Source organism: Primulina eburnea, chromosome 1 (genome assembly GCF_022965805.1).
Source record: "Primulina eburnea isolate SZY01 chromosome 1, ASM2296580v1, whole genome shotgun sequence".
NCBI classification, from domain to species: domain Eukaryota; kingdom Viridiplantae; phylum Streptophyta; class Magnoliopsida; order Lamiales; family Gesneriaceae; genus Primulina; species Primulina eburnea.
In genome coordinates, this window is record NC_133101.1 from 60394880 (window position 1) to 60420772 (window position 25893).

Consider the following 25893-nt stretch of genomic DNA (forward strand, 5'->3'; position numbering starts at 1 on the left):
TTTCAAATATAAAAATAAACTAGAATACTACAACAAATTAATCGTAAAATGAAACAAATTTCATCATTTTTTGCAATTTAATAAAATGCTTTCGTGAAAAAGAAACATAATTTTTTTTAAACAACACAATGATTTGTTGAGATTGGCTAATAAATGATCAAGAAGTTTCGAAACAATGCACCGCAACTCTGCCTAAAGATGTAAACAAACTAAGTAAGAGCCCGGCTCAGTAAAAATCTCGTAAGAAATTATATCGAACAGAGTTATATAATTTTATCGAGTTGAGCTCGAGCTTATGGGATATTCGGCTTGTAATCTCGCGAGCGGGTGTTTGCGAGCTCGAGCCCAGCTCATTTATGTCGAGTAGGCTCGACCGATTTCTTGAGCCTTAACTATACAATAATAATTTGAATTGTCACACATCCAAATTCGAATGTATTGTGAATTATTGAAATGCTATAAAATGATCAGAAGCATATCTCCTTAAATTCTCATATTTTTGTTGACATTTTAGCTAAAAATGTTTGACAAATTCGAAAATTATCATTTTTAACGAGCTTCAAAACGAGCTCTAGTTATTCGTGAATTTAATAAATTTAAAAGGCACCAAGCACGTGAATTGTTGTAAAATATAAAACTGATGCAAATAAACTACATTATTACACGAAATGAGGATTCTGCCTCAAAAAAATTATTTCCCCCGGTTTCTTTATATGTATGTAAAAGAGCCAAGTTACTTATATACGTTTCGTTTTCTTCTTCAAATTAGCAAATTAGTGTTTATCATCGATCTTTTGTCTATTTATGTGTTTTATATTAATGTAAAAAATCTATTTTTCTTCAAATTAACAAACTAATATTTAATAAATAAATTAGTTTCTAATATAACTAACAAAATACACCTACAATATCGTCCACCTATTATGGTGGACGATATTATATGTGTATTTTTTTTGGCTGACTCCTCTTCCTGTTTTATTGATCATGTTGTTTATTTATATTTTTTAAGTCACATCAATATAGTATAATTAGTAAACTAATTCAAATATTTTTTTATCAATCCGGAATATTTAAATATTTGCTTTAATTAATTTAATAAATAGTTAAAACAACCAACTATTATATTTTTCCAGTTGTAACATGAGCATATATAATGCAAAATAACGCTAACTCAAACAAACTTTCCAAGAATTTTTTTATTAAACAAACGACATATTTGGATTGATAAAGCATAAGCTGAGCAATTTATTTTAATTTTGCTTAGCATGATTATGCATGGAAATCAGCATCAATACTAAAAAACATGACTTTTTTACTGAACAGTAAACAATCATTCCAGAAATATAAAAAAGCATACAAGTAAATTGGTATTATGTTAGTAGTACTTGGGCTTGGACAAAAGAATTTAAAGTTATGAAATTAAAACTAATTAATTTTAAATATGTTTGATTGAATTTATGTTACGTGAATTTTAAATTCATCTTGTATAATTCACGTGGATGCAATAGTAGCTAAGATAGATTTGAAATATACTCGTGTCTTTCAAATTCATCATTCAAATTCTTAATTCCACAAATCAAAAAAATTTTTTTTCCAAATAAAATCATCTTATATAAGCCCAATCTAAAATATTTGAAAGCAAAAGACCTTTAATTTTTTTTTTTAGGTGGTACTTTAAATTTGTGTCCAACAAATAAAAGATAATATGAAATAGCAACTCAATTGCTAAGAAATAGCATTACATGTTATGTTTTTCAATCAAAGCTACTTCTTCAATCATTCTTAAAGCATGGAAATAGCTCTGAATGAATTGAACTAAAAAAATAGTACTACGAAACATTATTTAGAGAAGATCGCATACATGTGAGGCACCAACGACTAGTCATACACATAGCAACATTTTCTCAAGCTGCCGCTGCATGAGCTACAAGCATCTGATCAAAGTGCCAAACACCTGGAAACGACATCCACGAGGAAGATTTAAGAAAATATAAATAACTACTAAAGGAAAATAAACAGCAAGGAACGAAATGATACCATGGCCTCTGCCAACCCTCCTCAGCTGAGCCACATATTCGGATATCTTCTTGATTGACTCGACCTGATCAGCGACACAATTAGTATTCAAGTTGAAACGGGCATTCGGTAGTTGAAAAATGTCTATCGGTTTTATCAGTGTCGCTATAATAACTGCAAAAAACGTAAGAGAATAAAGATATTTCACCTGTTCCACCAGAAATTCACTCTCCAGGAAATCAGCCAGTTGAATATCATTGTTCTCTTCGGCAACCTATCAATTACGCAAAAGTGATGGTGATCACTTAATGCATAGAATAGAAAGGAAACTTTGTGCTAATGTGGAAGTAAATGCAGCAATCTAACCTTGTGCAGATTCAGAAGTTTTTCATTGGTTAACTTCTCCAGGGACAAGGCCAACTCCATAGCTGGATTTGAATTGTGAAACAAATTAGCAATATGAAAGAAAAAAAAGGTTCACGTTATCATAAACCAGACTGAAAATTAAACTGCATTTCACATCCAAAAAAACCTTTTAACCATAGGAATGTAAGCAAACCAATTATCTAAGTCTCTGTACCCTGTTTTCTTTTGATATAGTCTGGAAGCTGACAGACAACACGACCAATATGTAAAAGGTATAAATACTAGAATCCAATGGGACATATGGCAAAGGAAGAAAAATTAATCGTTTGGCAGGCAGAGCTTATCCAAGCCCTTGACGTGATGTAGTTAAGTTATTAATGGAACAACATTCAAGAGTAAAAAAGTTCTACTGAGAAGATAGCACACGATCTCCGACTCCACTGAACAACAATTTAAGCAGGACACTGGACATGACTGGAATCATTTCTCCATTCGAGATTTTAAAGAAGCTCAATCATCAATTGATAAAAACATAAATATTTAGGCAGGGCATGACCAGAATAATTCTCAATTCGAGATTAAAGAGAAGCTCGATCATAAAAAGATAAATACATCAATAAGAATTTCTGGATCAATTGGAATAACAACAACAACAATAATAATCACACAACTTTTAGGTAGACAACCTACCATACAATGCATCTCCTTTCTCAAGATGATCATAGTTAGATATGGGCATCATCATAGACTGCAACTTGACTTGTCCGCCTCTCTTGTTCTGCACATCATAAGAACAAATTGAGATCATAAAACAGGCGAAGCTACCCTTAGCCTAGTGTGGGCAGCTACACTGATGATGGTGGAGCCAGAAATTTGATACATCTTGAGTTAAAATTTTCTTAATAAAATATAAAATAATACAATCAATTAAGTTAATAACAATTAGATTTTCTGAGGTAAAATCTTAATTTTTTTTTGTTATGCTCTTTTTTCTACCAGGGTTACCAAGGCTAAATACAAAAGTTTTCATATTTATGGGCGTTGTCTTTCCTTCTATGTTTGAGCTAAATAGGCTAAAATCTCAACGTAAAAAAAAATTAAAATAGAAAAACCCACCCAGGCCACAGTCCAGGTGGACATGCATATGGCTTCACCCTTGCCAACTGAGCCGAAAAAAACTAGCTAGAACATAAATATATATACATATATGTATGTATGTATATGTATATATATATATATATATATATATATATATATATATATATATATGTTATAATGTCTCTATTAAATTTAATCAAATTTATAAAAATAGTAATTTACCTTAGTAATTGTTAAGTTATTGTGCACTTCTTAAAATTCTAAACTATAACATCTTACGCCATATGTTATATAGTTTCATTTTTCTTTTTGAATAAAATTTGTTATACATTACTACACAATCACAAGAAATTGTTTTAAATAAATAATCAAATTGCTAATAATATATTTTATATTAATTCTACTGGTTGTGCCTGCGACCGTAGAGAGAGTCCTTAAATCAAATGGGTGATGGATGAAGGGTGGCACATTGTCTATGTAAAGAAAGAAATATTTATAGCAATTGATAATGAAACTATTGTGCAAAGATTTCAATATACGAAGACTTGAAAATATCAATTATAAGATAATTATTTTGTGGTGCTCGATGATTAATTGATCCAAAGATTTATATATATTTTTATTTATTAATTATCATATATTGTTGTCTACACTAAATCAAGATGTTAGCTCAGCTCGTCTGATCATAGTATTAAAAGCAAACGATAGCACAATGTAGCACAAATAACCTGATATTCCATGAATTTTTCCGCATGCTCCCTTTCCTCTATGCTAGATTCCTTGAAAAAACTGCAATGACAAAGATTTATAACTCATGTAAAAGTAAAGTAATATAGTCTCCTTGCATTGTTGTTAGCCCAATCCCAATTTAAGTTATTTTAAATGAAAGATTATCATTGATATGAAAATATCAATGTTATGTAATCCATCGAAATATAGATTTATTAAAAGTTCAATTTTATGAAGTTTCTGAACATGAATCGGGAACCTTATTCTATTCACTAATATGATTCAGGAATAGTCTAGTCGTTTAGCTCATTTTAGCATAGCTACTCAGGCTATAATTTTTAAACTCTGAAGTCTTTTAAATTGAGTCATCCGAACTAATATCAAATTTATACAATTAATAAATAATTTTTTTAAAAAAATGGGTCAGCCGGGGTGGCCATATATGGCTGAGCCACTGCCCACGAGGCTTAGCTTTAGCCAAACCACGGATCGATTTGGAAATGCCCGTTTTTTAGATTCATATCAACATTTGATGATGTTAAATAATATAAAATTTTGATGATACATTCCACAACTTTGTGAAAAACACAAATGTCATAGACGCATAGCATCGAGAAAATTACTTGGCGAGCCCCTTTAGAGCAACATTATCTCTGTCGAAGTAGGCATACATTGCATGATACACGTACGAAACGTTATATTCAACGCTGCAAATTCAAGAGAAAACAAAATTAATTAGGTCAAGAATTTAACATATATATCGATCTGCAGCAAGGGAACAGATAAAAAAGCAGGTCTAAATATCTATTGTGTAAGTTAACACCGATCAACATTTATCATTTCCATCACGGATCCCCGAATGCAGGATTAGTAACTGCTACATTGAATAAAACAAATTCCTCGGAAATTAGAGTAGTAGAACAAAATCAAAATGAATAAAACGATCCAGTAATAATAAAATGGTGAGCAAACTTGATCTGTTCATTAATGGCGGCCTCGCAGAAGTCAGAGTACTTGTGGCGAGCAAGAGAGGCTTGAGGAAGAGTAGGGACGAGAAGGAGTTCGTTCTTCACTTCTTCGAACGGTTGAAAAACGACGTCGAGAATGGGGCGATTAATGGCCTCTTTCGCCGCATTCATCACCAGACCTCCAACGCTGCGGCGGCGCAAATGTGGTGCGAAAACTCCATCGGATCGCGACGCCGCGGAGGGAGAAGAGACGTAGTGAAACACGGAATCTGAGACCAAACGACGATCGAAAGAGAAGGAGATCGAGGATTGGATTGCAAGCAGCATGACTGAAGCGTGAAATTCTTTTGATTTTGAAAATGGGAGGAACTGCAAATGGCGAATTTGCGGCGTGAGATGTTCTTATATATTGGTAGGGTCGGGGTGATGCCCGGATCCGTAAAGAGCCACGTGTCAGCCTGGCCAACAAACTTACCTAAAGTGGGTCCCGGTGGCTTTTTGACCGACTGGTCTTCACTGAAAAGTTCAGCCACACGAATCTTTGGTTTAATAGCGATGGAGTGGGTTCAAATCTTAGTTTAGGTATATACAAACAAAGAGGTTCCGAATTATTTATTTGAAAAAAAAGGCTCCCATTAAAATCAACTTCACTTTCATTTCAAAACACGTTATCGTTTCGTTCGTGATATGATATAAATAGTACGAAGATAAATAATATTTTTAATAATAAAATACATAAAAATGATAGTTAATATAATGTTTGATTTGATTGATTATTAATTTGATTAAATTTGAGATAATCTGATATTACCGTTTTTTCTTTTTGAAAATATTAATAAAATATTTATAATATTATTTATTAAGGGTAATATTGTAATTTCAATTCAATGTTTTGATTGATGTGAGGTAATGATTAATATAAGATAAGAGATTGGTAGATTGAAAAATAAGACGGTGCATCAAACATGAGATTAGATTGGATAAAAATATTGATAAATAATATAGCAAACCAATGAATGAACAACTAACATAAGAGATTTTAAATCTTTCATTCTAATTTTGAACCAAACTGATACAATGATTTCGAACTATGAAATTAAAGTCAAATCCACTCAAATTCTTCGATTCAAACGCAATTCTAAAATTTAATTAATGGTTTTGGAATATAAATATATCAAGATATTAAAGTCCTATCATGATTTTTGTTCTCACATCATTATATAATTAGAGGAGTACTATTTTAAAATATAAAAGTAAAATACACAAAAAATAAAATATTATCATTTCGGCAAATAAGAGACAATGCAAAAATAAACAATTCTTAGTAGCTATTATTTAGAAATTTAATTAATAAATTATTTGACAATAAAAAAATTCATTTCATTCATATTTTATTTTTTCGTAACAATTGTTTGAATGTAATAATCCTATAATCCAATTTATATTCTTATTCAAATCCAAAATTGATTATATTCTTATTTTATTTTATTCTAATATACCACTCATGACCTTAAGGCTCTGTTTGATATGTGTGATAGAATAAAGAAATGATTAATAATTAGAGTGATTAATAAATTGAGATATATGGATTAAGTATGGTAGAATAAATAACACGGTGTTTAGTATGCTTTTAAAATGATGGATTAATTTTGTAAATTTTATTGTAATGACCAAAATGCCCCAAATGCTAATTAAATATATATTCTTAAAATAATTGGATAGATAATTAAATATTTATAATTATAATTTACATTTATTAAAATTAATTTAAATATATTTATTAGAAATAGATTTGTAAATATGTATTTACTTTAATAATTAAAATAACAATAATATTTCGAATGTAAATGTTAAATAAATTTTTAGTAATAATTACAATAATTATAAATATTTTTAAAATAATTTGATAGATAATTAAATATTTATAATTAATAACTAAAATAGTAGTAATATTTTGAATATTAATTTTAATGTTAAATAAAGTTTAGCGATATTATAATATTATCGATTTTTTTAAAATAATTATAATTTTTTTTTAAAATTAAATAGATAATTAAATATTTATAATTATAATTTATGTTTATTAAAATTAATTTAAATATATTTATTAGAAATATATTTGAAAATATTACGGTAATCACTAAACACAATAAATTAGAATTTAATAAATATTTATTTTCATAAGAGATAAGAGGATAAAAATATAATTTGTGGTGTGTTAATAATATATCCACTCAATTTGTCAGATTAATAATCAAACAATTAATCATAAAATTAGTTTTTAATTAGGTGAAAATGATTATTAATTTATCTTAAAATTTTAACCAAATATTAGCTAAGAATGTGATTATTCATCTATCCTTATTTAAACACATCAACCATATACACCCTAAATGTTTTGATTAAATTTTCTTTTTCTTAAAATTACAATTTCATGTGCTTTTTAACTAAAAAAATTTGTAAAAACACTTGACACACCCCACTAGAAAAATATCTTTTCCATTTTTTTCATAATTCATAGTATTTGTTTCTTCAACATCTTGAAACTATATATTTCATTTTCAAAATAATTCTTATCCCAGAAAACTAGACACTCAGATTTTTTTTTCAACATATTAAAAATGTAAAAATAGTATATAGTTTTAACTAAAAATAAATTTTTTTATTTACACGCAATATGTGTGTGCCGGTTGTTGATAGTAATAATCTGATAAAAAAATGAGTGATTATATTTAAATTTGAGTACCAAATTGGAGGACATGAGAAAATCAAGTTGGTGGAGCTGCCGCCTAAATTGGTGGAGCTGCTTAATTAGAGCAAACAGCATTGCAATTGTTAAGCTGTTTGACGCAGACCCACTTGCTCTCGAGTCACTGTCCGGTTCCAATATTCATGTAACTTTCGGCATTCCCTGTCAGGTATCACATCCAAGCAAATCAAATAATATCAGGCTTGAGCTTAACTCGTTTAAGATTGTTTGAGGCTCGATTCGAGCTTCTATTATTAGTCTCGAGCTCGATTTGTTTTGAAATTACTAAGTTCGTTAAAAGCTTGAACTCGGCTCGCTAAAAACTCGTTCATCATGTTAATGAAGACATGCTCGAGCTTGATTCATTAATAGCTATTTTATCATGTTTAACAAGTTTGGTTTGAGCTCATCTCGTTTTCGAGCTTGCAAAATATAAAATTGAGCTCGAGTTTGAGTTTGTTAAAAATTAAATATATCTACGAATTAATTTTAATCAGCCTTAAAAATGTAAAATAACCAAAATGACAAAAATAATAACTAAAAAAACATAAACTCAGTATATTATTGAACATCCCAAAATAATACATATAGCATCCATATAACAAATATTCGTCATACATTGATATCACTATATAAATAATAATTTGTAAAGTTACTCAATGTGTACATGACTAGGTGATGTAAATTTTTTGGGGAAAAAGAATAATTTGGTGTATTTTTATTAATTTTTTGTGTTTTAAAAAATATTTTAGTATAATGCTATGTAATTAAGATTAAAAATGTAATTGTGACTATGTAGTGTAAATTCATTTTTTTTCAACTATGTTATGTTTAATTTCTTTCATTGACATTAACACTAATATTTTTATTTGTCAAATCAACAAATAAACCAAGTTCGAGCTTACGAGCCACCTAAATGAGTCGAGCTCGAGCTTAGAGCCACCTAAACAAGCCGAGCTCGAGGTCGCGAACCTATTATTAAACATATTTGCGAGCTCATGAGCCGTATATCCTTAGGCTTGATTTTGGTTTGATTAAACTTTTGAGTTCGAAATCAAGCTTGAGCTTGACTTGATATGATTAACAAACGAACTCAAACTAGCTTTTTATCGATCCGAGCTCCGAATAATTCGCAAACAATTTGGTTCATTTACATCCCTATTCCCTATTCCATGTTGCGCAGCCTCAACTCTTCTTTGAAGGCTGCCGAGAGCTAAGTCCACGATAATCTCACCCGCTTCGTCTCTGATGGCGCTTCCAGGGTCCTTATCGAGTGAGTAATTGATCGCCTCCCCCCTTGCTTTTAATTGTTGTTGTGCCCTGACTTGTCATGCACTTGAGTGGGTTGAGTGCATGCATTCTGTGATTTCTTGATTTTTAGTTATCAATTATTGGTGATTACGGGATGAAATGGCGGAAGGTAGGTCTGAAGTGAAATATTTGAGAGAAACTAAGCAGTTTTTCTGATCATAAAGCTGTGTGGAAATAGGTTCATAAATTTCTTTGTGATGGAAACTTTCAAGATTATATCTTGAGTTACTCTCGACCTTTCGGCCAACGCAAGTGATGCCATTTTTGTGTTTCAGAAAACTAATTAAAATGTTGTGTTGATCTCTTACTGCTGTTTATAACAAAGAGTATGTATACTTATACCTGATATCGTGTTCATGATTTGAGCTTCCAACAATCCTATTTATCGATACGGATTAATCGAATCCACTTTAATTTGGGACATTTATTGTATTCATTTCATATCCGTGTCCCCCATGCTTGTTAGGAATTTGCAATGGCTAAAGCATCGTATGAATGTCTTTTGCTTCTTTATCTTGAATTTGCTCGTGTCAGTTGACTTGTTCCAGTTACATTGCTGTTGGAGACGGAACCATTCCTTCAAAGTTATGGTGAGCAATTCTATCCATTTGCAGTAGGAGCAGCTGCCAGCGTCCAAGCGGCTTTATTTAAAGAGTGGGTCTCATGTGAGACCGTCTCACGGATCTTAATCTGTGAGACGGGTTAACCCTACTCATTTTCACAATAAAAAATAATACTCTTAGCATAAAAAATAATACTTTTTTCATGGATAACCCAAATAAGATATACGTCTCACAAATTCGACCCGTGAGACCGTCTCACAAAAGTTTTTGCCTTATTTAAAGCTAACATTGGTGAAAAGGTTAGAGTTGTAGTTCCCTGCAGTTTCGGTGCGTTCCATTCAGAATCCGGCCTGTATCAAATGGACAGGCCTGATGTCAACAAAACCGTGGTCGAACTTCTCTCGTTTCTGAGCAAAAACCGATCACCTTTTGTGGTGTGACAATATCCCCTTTCCACTCAATATTTCACAATCTCAACTCGAATATAACCAAGAAAATAATTTCTCAAACTCACTAAAATATAACAATCAATTTTTCTTTTAATTTGAGTTGCTCTCTTGAGCATATGATACTATATATGAAGTGGCAAGCGGCCTATTTAATGGTGCAAACCATGACGTGAACTCATACAAGATTGTCCATCAAATACCGTAGCTTTAGTGAAAAAATATTTGTTGTATGTTTGAAATTTTCTTCACCAATCATGTCATCCACCTAATATTTCTCCCACTTAAAGACTTGATTTTAATCATGTCCTCACAACATCGATGCAACAACTCATATATTCTTTTTTATACTTGCAGTTCGATTGAATTTGAACACTTCAGTTTGTCAATGATTACGATATTCTCAACATATCAGCTCGATTTTTACATCAAATAATCTTCTCAAGCATCAATATTTCATATTCCAAAATTGATATGATGAAATGGTATCGAATATGAATATATGCTTTTGTTCTAACATTATAAACAATATTTTTTGCTAAATGAGTAGCATTTTGACTGTCACAATGTAACGTGTTATTCTCAAGCTTCTGACCCAATTCCTCTACAAATGACCTCAACCAAATCATTTCTTTGCTAGCTTCTGTAATTGCAATATATTCAGCTTCAATAGTCAAAAACACAATTATCTTTTGCAGCTTACTACTGTACCATCTAATGTGAATACTCACACTGCATGTGCTATGCATGGTCATATGCATATCATTGCATACATGAGGCTTTCAACAACATAAGCATAAGAAACATTGTTCATATAAGCCTACTCATGTTCCATCGATGGTGATTGTGTTTTGGTTAGTTTGAAATGACTAGCTAAATGAGTACTCATATGTTTAGTTTCATTCATATTAAATCCACTAATCACCTATTTCGCGTACTCTTCTTGAGATAACTTCAAGATTTCATTCACTCGATTTCTAAATAGTCTCATTCCAATGATATGTTTTCCTGCACCCAAATCTTTCATAACAAATTTTTTTGATAACTCTTTATTGAGTTTATCAATCTTCTCTAAACAAGCTCTTGCAATCAACATATCATCTACACATAGTAGTAGAATGATATAACAACTATCAAAACTTCTTCACATAACAACATTGATTATCCTGACACCTCAAAAACTATTATTAGTCATGAATCCAACAAAATTTTTGCACCACTGTTGTGAAGCTTTTTTGAGACAATACAAACTCTTATGAAATTTGCACATCGTTTTCTCTTTTACGAGTACTTAAATGTCTCGTGACTGCTTCATATAAATTTTTTCATCTAGGTCGCAATGAATAAACGTCGTCATTACATCTAACTGCTCCAAATGAAAATATTTTTTTTACTAATCCGAGTACAACTCTTATGATAGTTAACTTAGCCATTAGAAAGAAAACCTTAGTGTAATCAATGTATTTCTTGTGTTGAATTTGTTTTACAACAATTCTTGCCTTGTACCACTTGCGTTCATCATGTTTTTTTTTAACCGATACACCTACTTGTCATATAACATTTTTTTGCCTTACGGAAGTTCTGTCAACTCTCACGCTTAGTTGGATGACAGCCAATTCATCTCATCTTCCATGACTAACTCTCACTTGGTTGAATCATTGGTTAGCATGGTCTGTTCATAGATCTCCGGCTCACCAATGTCTTTTAGCGAAATATAGGAAAGTGCAAAAAAATATCTTTAAGATGATCTAATTGTTCTCGAAGATCTCCTCAATTCAATCACCGAAATCTTTAAGTCATCATCTAGTACAGTTGCTTCTTCATCTTCGTGATTAATGTTTTTCAATTCATTCACATAAATATGTCAATGACACTTCATCAGTCTTCTTGACTTCAGAACATTCATCTCCGGCTCCAATGCTTGAGTTGACTTTCTACAATATTTGCTCATTAAAGATTACATCACTGCTTCGAATAATATTTCGATTTTAATCATCCCAAAAATGATAACCAAAATCATTATCTTCAAAACCAATAAAGAAACATTTTTTTGATTTCGGATCAAGTTTTGCTCTGCTAACTAAATCAATATGCACATAAAATAAACATCCAAATACTTTTGATCTGATCAATTCAATTTTCCGAAGAAACAGATACGTGGAAAACAACGCATAACAGAGTTTAGAGGCAGAAAATATCGATACAAAAACTCGAGAAAGCAGAAATATATCAATCTTGATTGATTCAACTTTTCGCAAATCCAATTTTATCCAGATTTGATTAATACTTCTGAACCATCCCATAGGATCCAAAAAAAAAATCGTCAGACTGGATGTTGACAAAAGATAGACCAGGCCCTATTAGCAACAGGCGTTGTAAGACAATAAAGTGAGGCACAAAAATAATTCGATACTCTCCGAAAAAAGAGATTAGTGGAAACAAAGCGTAAACACATTTTACAGCCAAGAGAATTGTCAAGGTTCCGCGTCTCTTTCGCATGCTGTAGTAAAGTTTCAAATATTTACATTTCGTATACAAATACTTCCTTCTTAAAAAAGAATTCTTCATTCAAAATGTGTTATAGTGAAGCAGTTGACTAAATCAGTCCTAGATTCTATAATTATGTATTCACGGATTTTGTCAAATCTTTTATCGTCGCGCACATTCGAGTCCCGCGAGGTCCATGCCCCTACAATATGTGTATGTGACATAGCAATTTAGACTAGAAAATAATAAAAGGAAAGAGAGTAAAACCCCTAAATGAGACTTTTCACCCTTGTACATGTTACAGACTTGGTAACGTAAACAAAACATAGGAATAATTTTGTCATCCTTGTTTAAGACTAATTAACAAACACGAACTGATTCCTTTAGTTCAGGTGGCCATTACCGACATAACAAGAATTAATAACACAATAATTCTTATCAGTTCAGATGACCATCACACAAATTTCTAGAATTAATAATCTGAACTAATTCCTCTTCAATTTTTTATTTAAAAAAAAAACAGAGTAATCCGAACTAGTTCAAGCAAGCCTATGCAATCAGATAGAACTCCAACACAATGGGCGGCTCAATAGTCATCTCATATGATGCTCACAAGAAAGAGGTGGAAGCAATTAGAAGAATAGCTTTTGGTTCACCAATGGAACGAGGAACAAGTAACTTGATTCAGTCACATCCACGTCATAAAAACATGGAATCCACAAATCTCATATTCGCCCACGACAAATAAGGTAGTTGATGACAATAGTTCCTCGCTTACTAGCACATAAAGTTTTTAAGTAATTCAAGTCATTTTAGATCTAGACATTAATGTTAGGAATCTGTAATAAGTAAGAAGACGTCACAAAATGGACAGCCTGCAGAGAGATTGTGATTATGCAACTTCAGAAAGCAACTCACCTGACAAGTTCAACTTACCATTTGCAGCAGTTTGGAGAATATCCACTTCCCTCTATAAAAACATTAACACAGCTCCAATTAATCCCAGGCCATACAAAAGAACTCCTCACTAGTCTTAAAATGGACGTAGAATGGAGAAAAAAGGTATTGCTCAGGGTAATGAACAACCTACCTCTTAGTCTCCAGTCAGGGAACAAATCCATGCAAGGAAAAAAAATTAAAAACTCTTCCCACCACAAATATTAGTACATAAAAGGCTGCCACAAAAGTCTAGTACGGACGAGAACGGTTTCCTCCGTGGTGATTTCTATCAGGACCAGAACCACCATCTCTATAGTTGTCTCTACGTCCACCACCATAGTTGCCTCTACCACCACCACTGTTAGGAAAACACAAGATAACACATCAAACTCACACGGCAATAAAGACTTAATTTCTTTTATGACAAGCCAAATCCAAGAGCAGAAAGAAGAAAAATTTATATCCATCTCAAATGAGAACTCGTAAAATCATGATCATGTAGGCATCAAACAATGATTCAATGCAAATCAACATCACATCACAGAAATGGCATAAAAAATTGCTCGCCGAAAATAAAGATCAAGTTTAGTTCTCACGAACTGGTGAAAGGCATTGTCTAAAAGTTAAGAACAGTGAAAGGACATCAAATAGAATAACCAAACAAAATCAAAGCCACAAGACAAATCTTTTTCCATAAAGTAGAGGTAGAAATGCCTATGCGAGTGCCATACCAAACAGTTAACTAGAACAAAAACAAAGGTGCAACGATTCAATAAAAAAAAATTAAAAAGATGAAAAGCTTAAAATCCAAGTGAGCCAAAACAGCCCATTCCAATGTGACTAAATGGACCCCTCGTAACAACACTGGATGTGAAAGACCCATTCACACAAGTTTAGTCCTGGATCATCAATAATAAAATCACAACTAAACTAAATGTAACAAATACTACCCCTTCTCAGTTATATACAAACAAGAAAAGTGAGGCTCAATGAGAATGGGAACTGCAGTAACCTAGTCTTATTCTTGTCAGGAATCATTTCCGGCAACTCACCACAAATACTCAAAAAACAGAAACTCATTAAAGAGCTAGAAATAATCACTGCCCTCCAGAAATGGAAAACCGGGATATCAAAGTTTATAGCAAATAGCACAAAGCGTAAATATTAACCCTTCATGTCAAATCCAGACAGCCACAGTTCACATGCAACTGCAAATATGGATAATTTTATTATCACCAAAATCATGTATGCCAGTAACCCGAGCAAATAGCACAAAGCATAAATGTGAACCCTTCATGTCTAATCCAAACAGCCACAGTTCACATGCAACTGCACAAATGAATAATTTTATCATCACCAAATATTGTATGCCAGTAACCCAAATGCACCTAGGCATTTATCTGTAAACTCCACTTCACGATGCTGGTAAACACTAAATGACACAATGTTAAATTGATAAGTCATACATAACAGTGGGTAGATTAAAAACGGGCCCCATGTATTAATAAGTGCAATAAAATTGCCCAAACAAAAGTGATGATGAGTTAATTAATGTTATAAAATGATTTTTAAAAAATATTTCCTGCCTCCATAAATAAAAAAGGATGATAATTCAAATGGAAGACGAAGGCTAATAAACAACCCATATTCGAGGAAATATCAACATACCCAGAACCATAAGTAGGAGCCTTTGGAGTAGATTTTTCTGCCATTGAAACTTTAATTTTGTAACCTCTCATGTCATGCACTGTTGAGGAAAAAACCACAGAAAATATAAAAAGAACAAAACAAGGAATTTCACTCCAAAGAAAACCGAGTTAAGATCATACTGTTGAAAAAACCACCAGCAGAATGTGCTGCACATGGATCTTCATAAGACAAAACACCATCGCCTTTGTTGTTTCCTTGTTCATCAGTATATAATTTTATGCTCCAGGGCCATTGGTCCTTGTAGCCTCGCTTTTGCTTAATTCTTGCAACCTATTATCACAGAAAAGACTCAAAATTTTCAAGCAGCTTCATGACTGCCTTTAATACATATTCCTTGTTGGCAAAATAAAGCAAATGCAGAAACAATTATGAATAGTTCTTTCTATACAACCAGAAGGGATAACTACGATTAGCATGTTACATAGTACTTTAACCAGGAAAAACAATCAAACTCTAGTGCATCAAGAAAGGCTGAACCGACTAATCATAGATGACGCAGTAATATAAATGTATACAGCTACAACACCTTCAAATTAATTGCACAACCTGCAACAAAAATTTGCAAATGTTTGTTTAATGGAAATAAGATAAAGAAATTTCTTTACTTGGCCGATACTTCCAAAAAGTTCTCTAAGCTCTTCAGTTGTGACATCAGGAGGCATATTTGATATATAAATTCTGGCATTATCACAGGAATCCCCACAATTTTCATCACATGGTTTGGCCTTCTCAGGAGCATCCACCGCTACCCCAGCATAACCTCCATCTGGGTTTCGATGACCCCCACCATATCCACTTGACGGACCACTTCGTCCACCACCACGCTTATCACCAAATGAGTCACCACCATAACCAACTGAAGCACCATATGATGGAGGATATGAACCAGGACCCCCAGAATAGCTAGCAGGGGGAGGAACAGCATCGGGAGCATAACTAGGGTTCCCACCATATGTATTTGGAGGTGGAGCATAACTTCCACCAGCACTTCCATAAGATGGGGGAGGAGCAAGAGCAGCACCCTGTCCATAACCTCCAACATCCCTCCCTTGGTTACCACCATAAGATCCACCTCTACCACTTCCACCATCATAGTCATTACCACCGCGGCCACTGCCACCGTCAAAACTGTTACCTCTGCCACCTCTTCCACCTCGATTGTCCTCATAACCCCCGCCGCTTCCACCTCTAGAATAACCACCACCGCCACCTTTACCCCCACGATCATCGCCACCATTAGGAGAAGGTGCACCACATTTGTTGCACTCGGTTCTTCGAGCAAAGTTCACATTTCCACAGCTATATTCATAGATCCAGAATTAATTACAGTTAACAGATGAAAAGGCTCAAACATCAAAATCTAGTTTTCAGCCTCTCAAACATAATACCACGACCGGAATACTTTAACTACTAGCGAATCAAAGAACTACAAAGCATCCATAAAATTTCACTGTAGCTCGAAAACATTGATACCCCTATAACATGGTTGTTAAAGGTTGCTTTGCATAAACTGTGGCGTTATAACACAGATGGGAACTGGGGGCAGCTCAAAATCAAGCTCTACCTCCAGAAGCATGGATATTAATTTCCAGAATTCTATCAACACACTATTCGGATGGAGGATCCAATCACTATTTCCTTATCAAACTAAAATTGTGCTACTTTACAGTATAGAATATTTCATAAAAAAATTTCCGAGCTAACAGAAGAGATGCCAGGTTTTTCCCTCGTTCAATTCCCTTCATAGTATCAACACCAAATCTTTTCACAAAAACACAAACACGAAATAATAACCACGGAAATAAACTTGGAATCAAGTTAATCAACAGGTAAAATGTATTACCTTTGATTAGGGCATCGCCAATCACCTTCCCTGCCGCTTCCCCCACCACGGCCACCTGCTCTACCGCCTCCCCCTCCACCGCGACCCCCCCGATCACCTTGATATCCCCCACCACCACCACCTAAAACCACAGAATCCCGTCACAGTTAACAAAATCGAATACCGAAGAAAATATAACGCTTAAATTAAATTAAATTAAATATCCTAAATTTATGAATCGGGAAATCTTTGAGACTAACTACGCAGGCAGATATCAATACCTCTATTACCGCTGTACCCACCGCCACCTCGTCCATCGCCTCTGTTGCCGCCGTAGCCTCCACCTCCACTATTTCCTCCATAACCACCATATCCTCCACCTTCAGAACCACCATAACCCCCGTAACCTCCACCCATGGCCGGTGCCGCAGATCCACCACCTTCCTGTCCATACATGTCAGACATCCTCTAAATCTACTAAATAAATGTAAATTCAGGATTATTTTCGTAAATTGACAGAGTTGTAGACTCTGTAGAGTTCCTTAAGACGAGAAAAAGGGGGCAAGAAGATAAACTAGGGTTTCTTTCCCATACGCGTTCTTATATGCGCTCGATAGATGTGACTATAGGCCGTTCATTATACGTTTATCACTAGCTTATATATATAATATAATAATTAAATGAGATAATATGATCAAAACCGATATTTCGACGCTTTTCCTTTTTAGATGCGATTCGATTTGATGAACTCGGGTTACAACTAGGGGCGAGCTTTCGGTTAATTCGGTTATCGATCGAACCGAATTAATCATAACTGAATCGAACCGAACCGAACCGAACCGAAATATTTAGCCATAACCGAACCGACCGAATTAATTTTCATAACCGATGAAAACCGAACCGAATCAAAATCGGTCTATTAGTTTTAAAAAAATTTGTGATTTAACTTTAATTATATATGTAATTTTTTTAAACACTATAGTTTATATAAATACATAAAAATATAAAATCACACACATCACAAATATATAAGTTTTATTTGAACACAATTAATATATATTATATCGATTTTAAAATTAAAAATTAAAATATTTATTAAAATTGATAAATTAAAAAATTTATTAAATAATAATATTTATTATATCGGTTAATTCGGTTAACCGATTTCAAAATTTTGCCGAACCGAATTAATCGATATAACCGAATTTTTAAAATTTGAAAACCGAATTTCCGAAATAACCAAACCGAATTTCCAAATTGGCTCGGTTCAGTCGGTTAATTCGGTTTAATCGAAATCTTGCTCACCTCTAATTACAACTATGAAAAAAGGGCGACAAAAATCCCATTTTATGGCTTTTTTTGTTAAATGTTAATATTAAATGATCTAATATTAAATGAATATATGTGTTACGGTAAGACAAAACTTGTGTAAGACGGTCTCACGGGTAGTATTCGTGAGACGCATCTCTTATTTGGGTCATCAATGAAAAAATATTATTTTTTATGCTAAAAGTATTACTTTTTATTGTGAATATGATTAAGGTTGACCCGTCTCACAGATTAAAATCCGTGAGAAGATCTCACATGAGACCCACTCTTACGGTAATATGTACTTCAAATATAATTTACTGCATTAATTCGAGATTAAATATTAAACGCAATCCGGCATAAACAAATAAAAATAAAGGGCATAAACTTTTAGGCTCCGTTTGGAGAAAAAAGTTTGTTTGAATTTCCGGACCTCATATATCATTTCAATTTCACTCTATTTTTTAAATTAAAAAAGAAATATGTTATTGAAATTGTGACATAAATTTATGAGTTTTGGTCTCAATATGTAAGAATTATGAATATTATTACTATTATTATTATGGTTATTATTATTATTATTATGAAGTGCAAAATATTGAAAAATATGATTGCAAAATATTGACAAAACATGAGTGCAAAACATTGAAAACCAAATGTGCCAAACTTTTGACTAAAATAAATAAAATATATTAAAGTATGCATCAGATTGTGGAAATTGTTTTCAAATCTTGCCTATAAATAGATGTATTGAGTTTGAGGGAAATCACACCAAAACCTCTCCATCTAGAGCAAGCTTGAACTTTGAAACCATCAATCTTCCTTGAAGTGAAATTTAGGAGCAATAATTCTGTTATATTTCTGGAAATTCGTCCCATAACTCTCGACCTCATAATCCGATCTCCACCGTTCATAATACACTTTCAAATGTTCTAAATATCATATCCAACTTTCAGCCTCATCCAACGGTTCAATTTCTGGTAAACGTATCCGCAAGAATACTGCTCGGAATTCAAGCGAATTTAGCAATTTTACGGATTTTCGGACGTTAAATTCCAGCTTGTTTCTTCCATAATTTAGGATCACCTTTCGGTAAGTGGGCTTATGTTTTAAAGTATTTAAGTATGTTTTCGAAAATTCGATCGACATGATATATTTCTTCGATTTGATATATGAATATTTCGTTTCGATCAATTGTTAAGCATGTTTAAATCAATTTCAAGAGCATGTTCCTTTCGTTTCAAAATTATGTTGTCTTCGTTTCATGTTATATTCTAATATATGTTCTTAAACAGCAATTTGGTGTATTATAATAATTATGTTTAAAAACACTGTTATGATTCAAGTTAGAAATTGTAAAAAGGAAAATTTTTCTAAAACATGATAATATATGACAAGTTTATGGCCCTGATGCGGTGGGTAATAATAACCGATATATGGTCTCACCCCTTAGAGGAATTACATATAGGGGACTGATCAGTAACACCATGAATAATAAGATGAAATAACAGTACAATACGAATAATATATGATATGTCTATATGCATATGATAGATTATGTTTGCTCATGGTTAATATCATGCCTTGACTTTTGTTATGAATTATTATTATGACACGAAATTCATATTTACATAAAAATATATATAAGTTATGTCATGACTATCATTTTGTCTATTTATTGTCCCGACGTTTGTTGAGACACGGCAAATTTCGAATTGTTAAGATCTATATATGTATATTCTTGTGTTATTATGATCGATCGGCCCCTACTTACTGAGTATTTCACAAAATACGCACCCTTATACCTCTCACTCCCAGATAAGAATGAAAAACAAGTTGAAGAAGAAGAGAAAATAAATTTCTGGGATGGTAACAAGGTTTCAGTTGATCAAGATCGTTGTATTATAGTATGAATATACAAATTTTAAGTATCAATTAAATCAAATAAGATATATAATTATAATTTTTATGTGAAATATTAACACTTTTTTGTCAATAAGTTATATATTACTGAAATTAAAGTACAACTATGCATTTCTGATAAACAAATGACTTAAAATGAGTATCAATCAACTTAAATTGAATATAAGTAATATAATTTTTGGATTTTAAATTATGTGAGTTAAAAATTAGAAACATATCAGATTTCTAATACAAAGATTGAAATATAACTCACATTTGAAATTATATATTGAATTCCGATTAACAATATTTTTTTTTCTCTTTTCAGTTTATAAAATCCAGACAAACCACTTGACAAGTCTAGTATTATCTGTAGTTGTATCCATATCTAAGTTTCTTATATGTTACATGCTCAATTTTTTGGAATGTGCACTACAACTTCATGTCAATTTCATTTCCATTTCTGTACATATGTTAGTGTATCATTATGTTTGGAGCAATAATGTTTTGCACCTTATTTTAATTTCCATAGCTAAACATCGTTTTTGATAAGCAAATAATCAAATATTTACTTTACATTCATTGTTTTATTTAAAAAAAAAAACCCTAATATATGATAATCGGTGCTTACCTCTTTGTTAGTGGAGAAAATAATTACATTTTGTCAATTATCATGAGTTTAATTCTTCCGTTTGAACACTTTATCGGACGAGCTTGCACATATGATGTGAATTATCTGGTTAATGTGATTTACAGGCTACTATACTAGTGTAAAGATTCATTGAAAAATAACGGTCGCGAGTTTCCGTCATAAAATAATGATAATAATAAAGTAAAATCACTACTCGTATTATATGTAAGACCATTAACAATTATGAAATCGTACATGCATACAACCGTACTCTACTCTGGTATATTACAAAAGACCACTCAACCGAATTAACTAGACATGCATACTGTTTAACCAACATTATAATACTGTTTATTATTATAATTTCCTAAAATTTAAAAAATGAAAATTATCTTAAAAATTGAATTAAACATGTTACTCATATGAATCGTATATTGTTTATTCGATAAATCGGAACTGATCGAAAACCGAAACACTCTTCGGTCGGAGCAATATTTCGGTTCGGGTTCAGAAATTCAGATTTTCCGTTTTGTGGGCTATTTAAGGAGGCCCCCTTCAAATTTTCAACGGCAACTACTTTCTCAAATGGCAGACGCTGCTCATGTGAATCAGCAAATCACCTTCTTCAGCTCGCAAATTCATAAGCGCAGGTCAGATTATCTTTCGCTCTGATCTCACTCTTCAGATTTTATTTGACTTCAGCTCCAGCGATCGAATCGTAATAATCGCTTGAATCGGATTTGTATCAGTTTTGACGAAGAAACTGTTCATATTCTGGAATTTATTTTAGCCTCTAAGGGCGTTGAATCTCTTATTGGAGTCAGATCTGCCTTGAAGCAGTTTATGAGATCCGAATCTCTATCCATTGTTCGAGAAATCGCGGAGGAGCCTGTTGAGCGGAAGCTTATTTGCGCTGATTTCTTAATTCGTGTTTTTGCTCTTATAGGTGACGCTGAGGTAATCGGTCCATCGATTAGCAATATTATCGCACAACAGCTATTGTGGTGAAAACTGAAACTAATCCATTGAATCGCAAATAAAAACATGTATACTTGTATTGGCTTATTCGTTCAGTTTACTATGAATTCATACGGTGGCAACACTTGACAACACTAATATTTTTCATACCACAGTTGCATGCAATGAAGTGCAACCACTATTGACATCTAGTGATGCAGAGTAGTTATTTAAACTCGGGGTGTTTTTTAGTCCCATTATTTTTCACACGCTCTATTGCTGCGGCACAAAAGATATGTGCAGGGGTTGCACATTAAGTAATAATTGTTCTTTCTAATATGCTTTATATTTTGGAATTTGGATCAATGGCTCAATAATTGATTTTTGTGTTTTTTAATTTGATTTTCTGTAGAGTTGCTTGGCATTGAGATATGAAGCTCTGGTTATGCGAGAACAGAAGACTGCGACTCACCCCGGGCTTCAAGTTTCTTCCGAAGAATGGCAGACCTTGGCTGAACATTTGATTGAAAAGGGCTTCTATTCTGTTGCAAACAAGGTAATGAGGTATATGGTGTGATCAAATTCTTGAGATTGGAACACTATATCTAGGTAGCATCAGTCACTAGAATTACACTACATTACCAAATCTATTGGAAGTAAAAGATATTACCCATCCTTTTCATTTTGACATAATAGTTACTAATTCATTGCTCCAATTTTTATTTTAAATGTGCTTCCTTGTTTCACGTTTATAACTGTATGGCTCATATATCTATCAAACGTGTAATCTCCATTGAAAATTAAAACAGCATAGAGTGGTGACTAGTTAACATCACCATTACATAATATTTGAGTCCAGTTATTGGTGTGTCATCACTCTGTTGCAAAATTTACGTCCATGTATTATAAATGAAATGCAAAATAATTGAGTCACTTTTGGGCAAGAGACACTCAGACACCTAAGACAATGTGGCAATTGAATGGATCTAGGGCAGACTGCAGAGATTAGAGACCAGTGTCCATGGTAAACAAATTATAGCGAGGATTACGTTTTGACTGATTAATTATGTGCATTTCACACACACGCGCACACACACTCTCTCTCTCTCTCTATACATATATATATATTTATCTTCACACGAATTCAAAATGAACATAGATAAATTTTTCTGCATCAGGAGTGCCTTTGTCACTCAAGATTTTGGCTTGAGAATCTGAATCTACTGCCCCTTGCAGCTGCGAGGCCTATATACCATCATCAATGAAACATCAATTTTATCGAGAGGAAACCAATACGAATATAATTTGGTGGCGTTTCAGTATATTTAGCTAGCTCGTACTCTGTTTTTACATGTTCTCAAATGAAACTTAAATTCAATTTTGTTGCAAAACGGTGACGCATTCTGAGCGACTTGGCTGAATATGTTGCTGTTGTCAGCTGGAAGGCACGAGGTTCCTTTTTTCTACTTAAATGCCATACTTTATGGTCTTGATATAGGCTTAATCAAGATGAAAAACCTAATGCTGAGGATGAAGAATATTAAGTACTGCCACTGACTTTGAACAAGAATTAAATAAACCTCAAAGTTAATTCGTATTTTAAACTTAGTTCTCACTTCATCTTTTTGACAGATGTTTCTTCATGCTGAACATTGAGCATCTGATTCATTCAGTTCCTATTATTTGGTATTGTGTGACTCATTTGAACTTCTTACTGAGAAGCTGTAGCCAGAAAGTTAACAGCTAGACGATTTTAGCTTTTGCTTTTTAATTGCAGGTGTGTGACAAAGCTCTGATTTGCCTCAAGGTGTATCATGTAGCAGATTCTAAAGCAGAAGAATTCTTGAAGGACGTGCATGCCATTAAGAAAATCAAGGGACTAAAGGATGCAGCTGTACTATCAATGTCTTCACAATCTGGTATTTAAATTATCTATTTTGATGTTTCAAAATAGAAATCACCAGCAATCAGCAATTTTTTTTTGTAATAGATAAAAGAGTAAATTATAATCTTTTCCAAGCCGAAAACTCTAACTATTATTACCAGACCTCTCCTCATTTTACAAATCATGAACGTTCACCACTGGAAACATCCCAATCATTCACTCAATTACCTTCATTACCAACGATAAAGATATGCTCCAATGTCAGATATAATGATGACGACGACGATGGTGATTAACACTCCATTTGTCTCTCACTTTAAATTTTAACTCCCAGTGGTCATCAGCAATGAACAGTCCATTTGTCTCTCACTTGAAATTTTAACTTCTACTAATCTTATTTCAATATCAATATCTAAAAATTAGCCTCTTAATGGATGAATGTCATTACTTCCATATATCTTATTTGAATGTCAAACAAAAAGAAAGTGCTCCTGATTTGATGATGAACTTCGCTGTCTTACGCACAGCCGTCTAAATGAAACACTGAAACTGTCTTGTTGAGTCGACAAAGTTTAATCCTCGAACAATTGAATAACTTGAAATTTTTGTTTCGCTATTAAAAGTTAAAGATAATGGATTTCTACAATTATGATGTTTGTGATGATTCAGTCCAGGCGATGGCAGCAGAGTACCTAAAACAGAAAACAGTTGAGGAGAGCACACAACACACTATAACCTCTATTGAGACGCAATTCTCAGGAAGCTCAAGGTTTAGAAGTGGGATCAGGAAAACGTAATTTTCATAGATTGAAGCACTCCCAGTCTCTATGAGACTTCTTTGAAAGCAAGAAGTTCAAATTTGAGCTACTTCTGTTCTGCCATTGATCTCTTTATTTTTTATTTCAATTATTTTGTTAGGGAAAGAGCCGTTCTTCATTCCTCATGTTATGTTATGCAGGTTTAAGGCTTTGTTTATTTGGCTGTCTTGACATCTACTTTATCTTTCTTGTGCATGTGGTTGGGGTACATGTCAAGGTGTATCCTGTAAGTATGGATAAAAATAACCATTTTTGCAGCTTAGAATTTTATCGAATCTGTTAATTCGTAGCGAACTGTAGACTAATCTTTGTTAGTTACTTGTCAGATGATTATTCAAATGATAACCAATGGAAAGAGAATGAAATAAAATTTCAACGTGTGAATGATTTGGGGTGAAAGAAAGAAAGTGCAGGTGAAATTTTAGCTAAGTAAAGAAACTGAACTTAATCCTTGGATAAAAGTTTGAATATGTTGTGATCAAATTATTCTTTTTAGCCCCCTTGCATGGTTTTGGTATAACCCTGCCCCTACATGGCAGGATGCGTGCACCACATGAGTCAAATTATTCCAAGATCTAAGGATGTGATTGAATTGATGGATTTGATTTAGAAGAAGGTGATTGACTTGGAGAATGATTCGAGCAGGAATTTCGAATGACACTAATATTGAGTCTATTTTGACATCTACTATAACTAATATTGAAATTTTTTAACTTGATATATATTGAATTTGAAATTACTTGAATTTTGTTCATTCAAACAAGTTGAGGGATATAAAATCCATTATAATTTCAAATCCATCAATTCAGCCACAATCTTAGTTTTGGAGAACTAACTGATCCAACACCAAGCTAGCTACTTGCTTCCACTCTAAACATCTCGAAATCTCCTGGATATAAATGATTTTTGTATTAAATTGTAGACGTGATTTTGTTTATTTTCCCTTCTACAGTTCATGAAATCTCTGATGAATTGATTTGGAATTATATTTTATTCCTGAAACTAGGCACCCCTTGTCTCAATTCGTTAGGGAATTTTCTGCAGCATGAAATTAGCATGGGGAAAAATTGTTTGATTTGTCTCATCCTTCCAAATTTGACTTCCTTGGTGTAGCATATGGCATATAATGTTATTATATGGTATTTGAATTTGGAAAAAAAGAGCATACCATATTTGACATAGCAAGGG

At 32.8% G+C, this 25893-nt stretch overlaps 3 protein-coding genes across 8 annotated transcripts; 1 reads left to right on the plus strand and 2 right to left on the minus strand.

The window, feature by feature from the left end:
• Positions 1 to 1701: 1701 nt before the first annotated feature.
• Positions 1702 to 5545, minus strand: LOC140836294 (ferritin-3, chloroplastic-like). Its single transcript, XM_073201714.1, has 8 exons — positions 5182 to 5545; positions 4833 to 4916; positions 4209 to 4269; positions 3073 to 3160; positions 2383 to 2444; positions 2225 to 2290; positions 2038 to 2101; positions 1702 to 1954 (listed from the first exon to the last, which is right to left on the minus strand). The coding sequence occupies exons 1-8, from the start codon at positions 5502 to 5504 to the stop codon at positions 1905 to 1907; spliced, it is 798 nt and encodes a 265-aa protein (XP_073057815.1). The 5' UTR covers positions 5505 to 5545; the 3' UTR covers positions 1702 to 1904.
• A 7192-nt stretch (positions 5546 to 12737) lies between these two features.
• On the minus strand, positions 12738 to 17837 carry LOC140836299 (transcription initiation factor TFIID subunit 15b-like). 6 transcript variants are annotated; one of them, XR_012119069.1, is made up of 8 exons: positions 17486 to 17837; positions 17226 to 17346; positions 15988 to 16681; positions 15502 to 15652; positions 15341 to 15419; positions 13824 to 14030; positions 13670 to 13703; positions 12738 to 12935 (listed from the first exon to the last, which is right to left on the minus strand). XR_012119069.1 is itself a non-coding variant. In XM_073201728.1 (6 exons), exons 1-6 carry the CDS (start codon positions 17667 to 17669, stop codon positions 13922 to 13924), a joined length of 1338 nt encoding a protein of 445 aa, XP_073057829.1. In that variant the 5' UTR covers positions 17670 to 17837; the 3' UTR covers positions 13269 to 13921. The 6 variants fall into 6 exon arrangements, 1 of the variants encoding a protein (XP_073057829.1); XR_012119068.1 differs by having other exon boundaries at positions 13652 to 13703; XR_012119060.1 differs by having other exon boundaries at positions 13670 to 14030.
• Positions 17838 to 21542: 3705 nt separating this feature from the next.
• Positions 21543 to 24952, plus strand: LOC140813462 (protein DOUBLE-STRAND BREAK FORMATION-like). Its single transcript, XM_073171934.1, has 5 exons — positions 21543 to 21695; positions 21795 to 22002; positions 22415 to 22558; positions 23780 to 23921; positions 24557 to 24952. Exons 1-5 carry the CDS (start codon positions 21631 to 21633, stop codon positions 24682 to 24684), a joined length of 687 nt encoding a protein of 228 aa, XP_073028035.1. The 5' UTR covers positions 21543 to 21630; the 3' UTR covers positions 24685 to 24952.
• Positions 24953 to 25893: the final 941 nt, after the last annotated feature.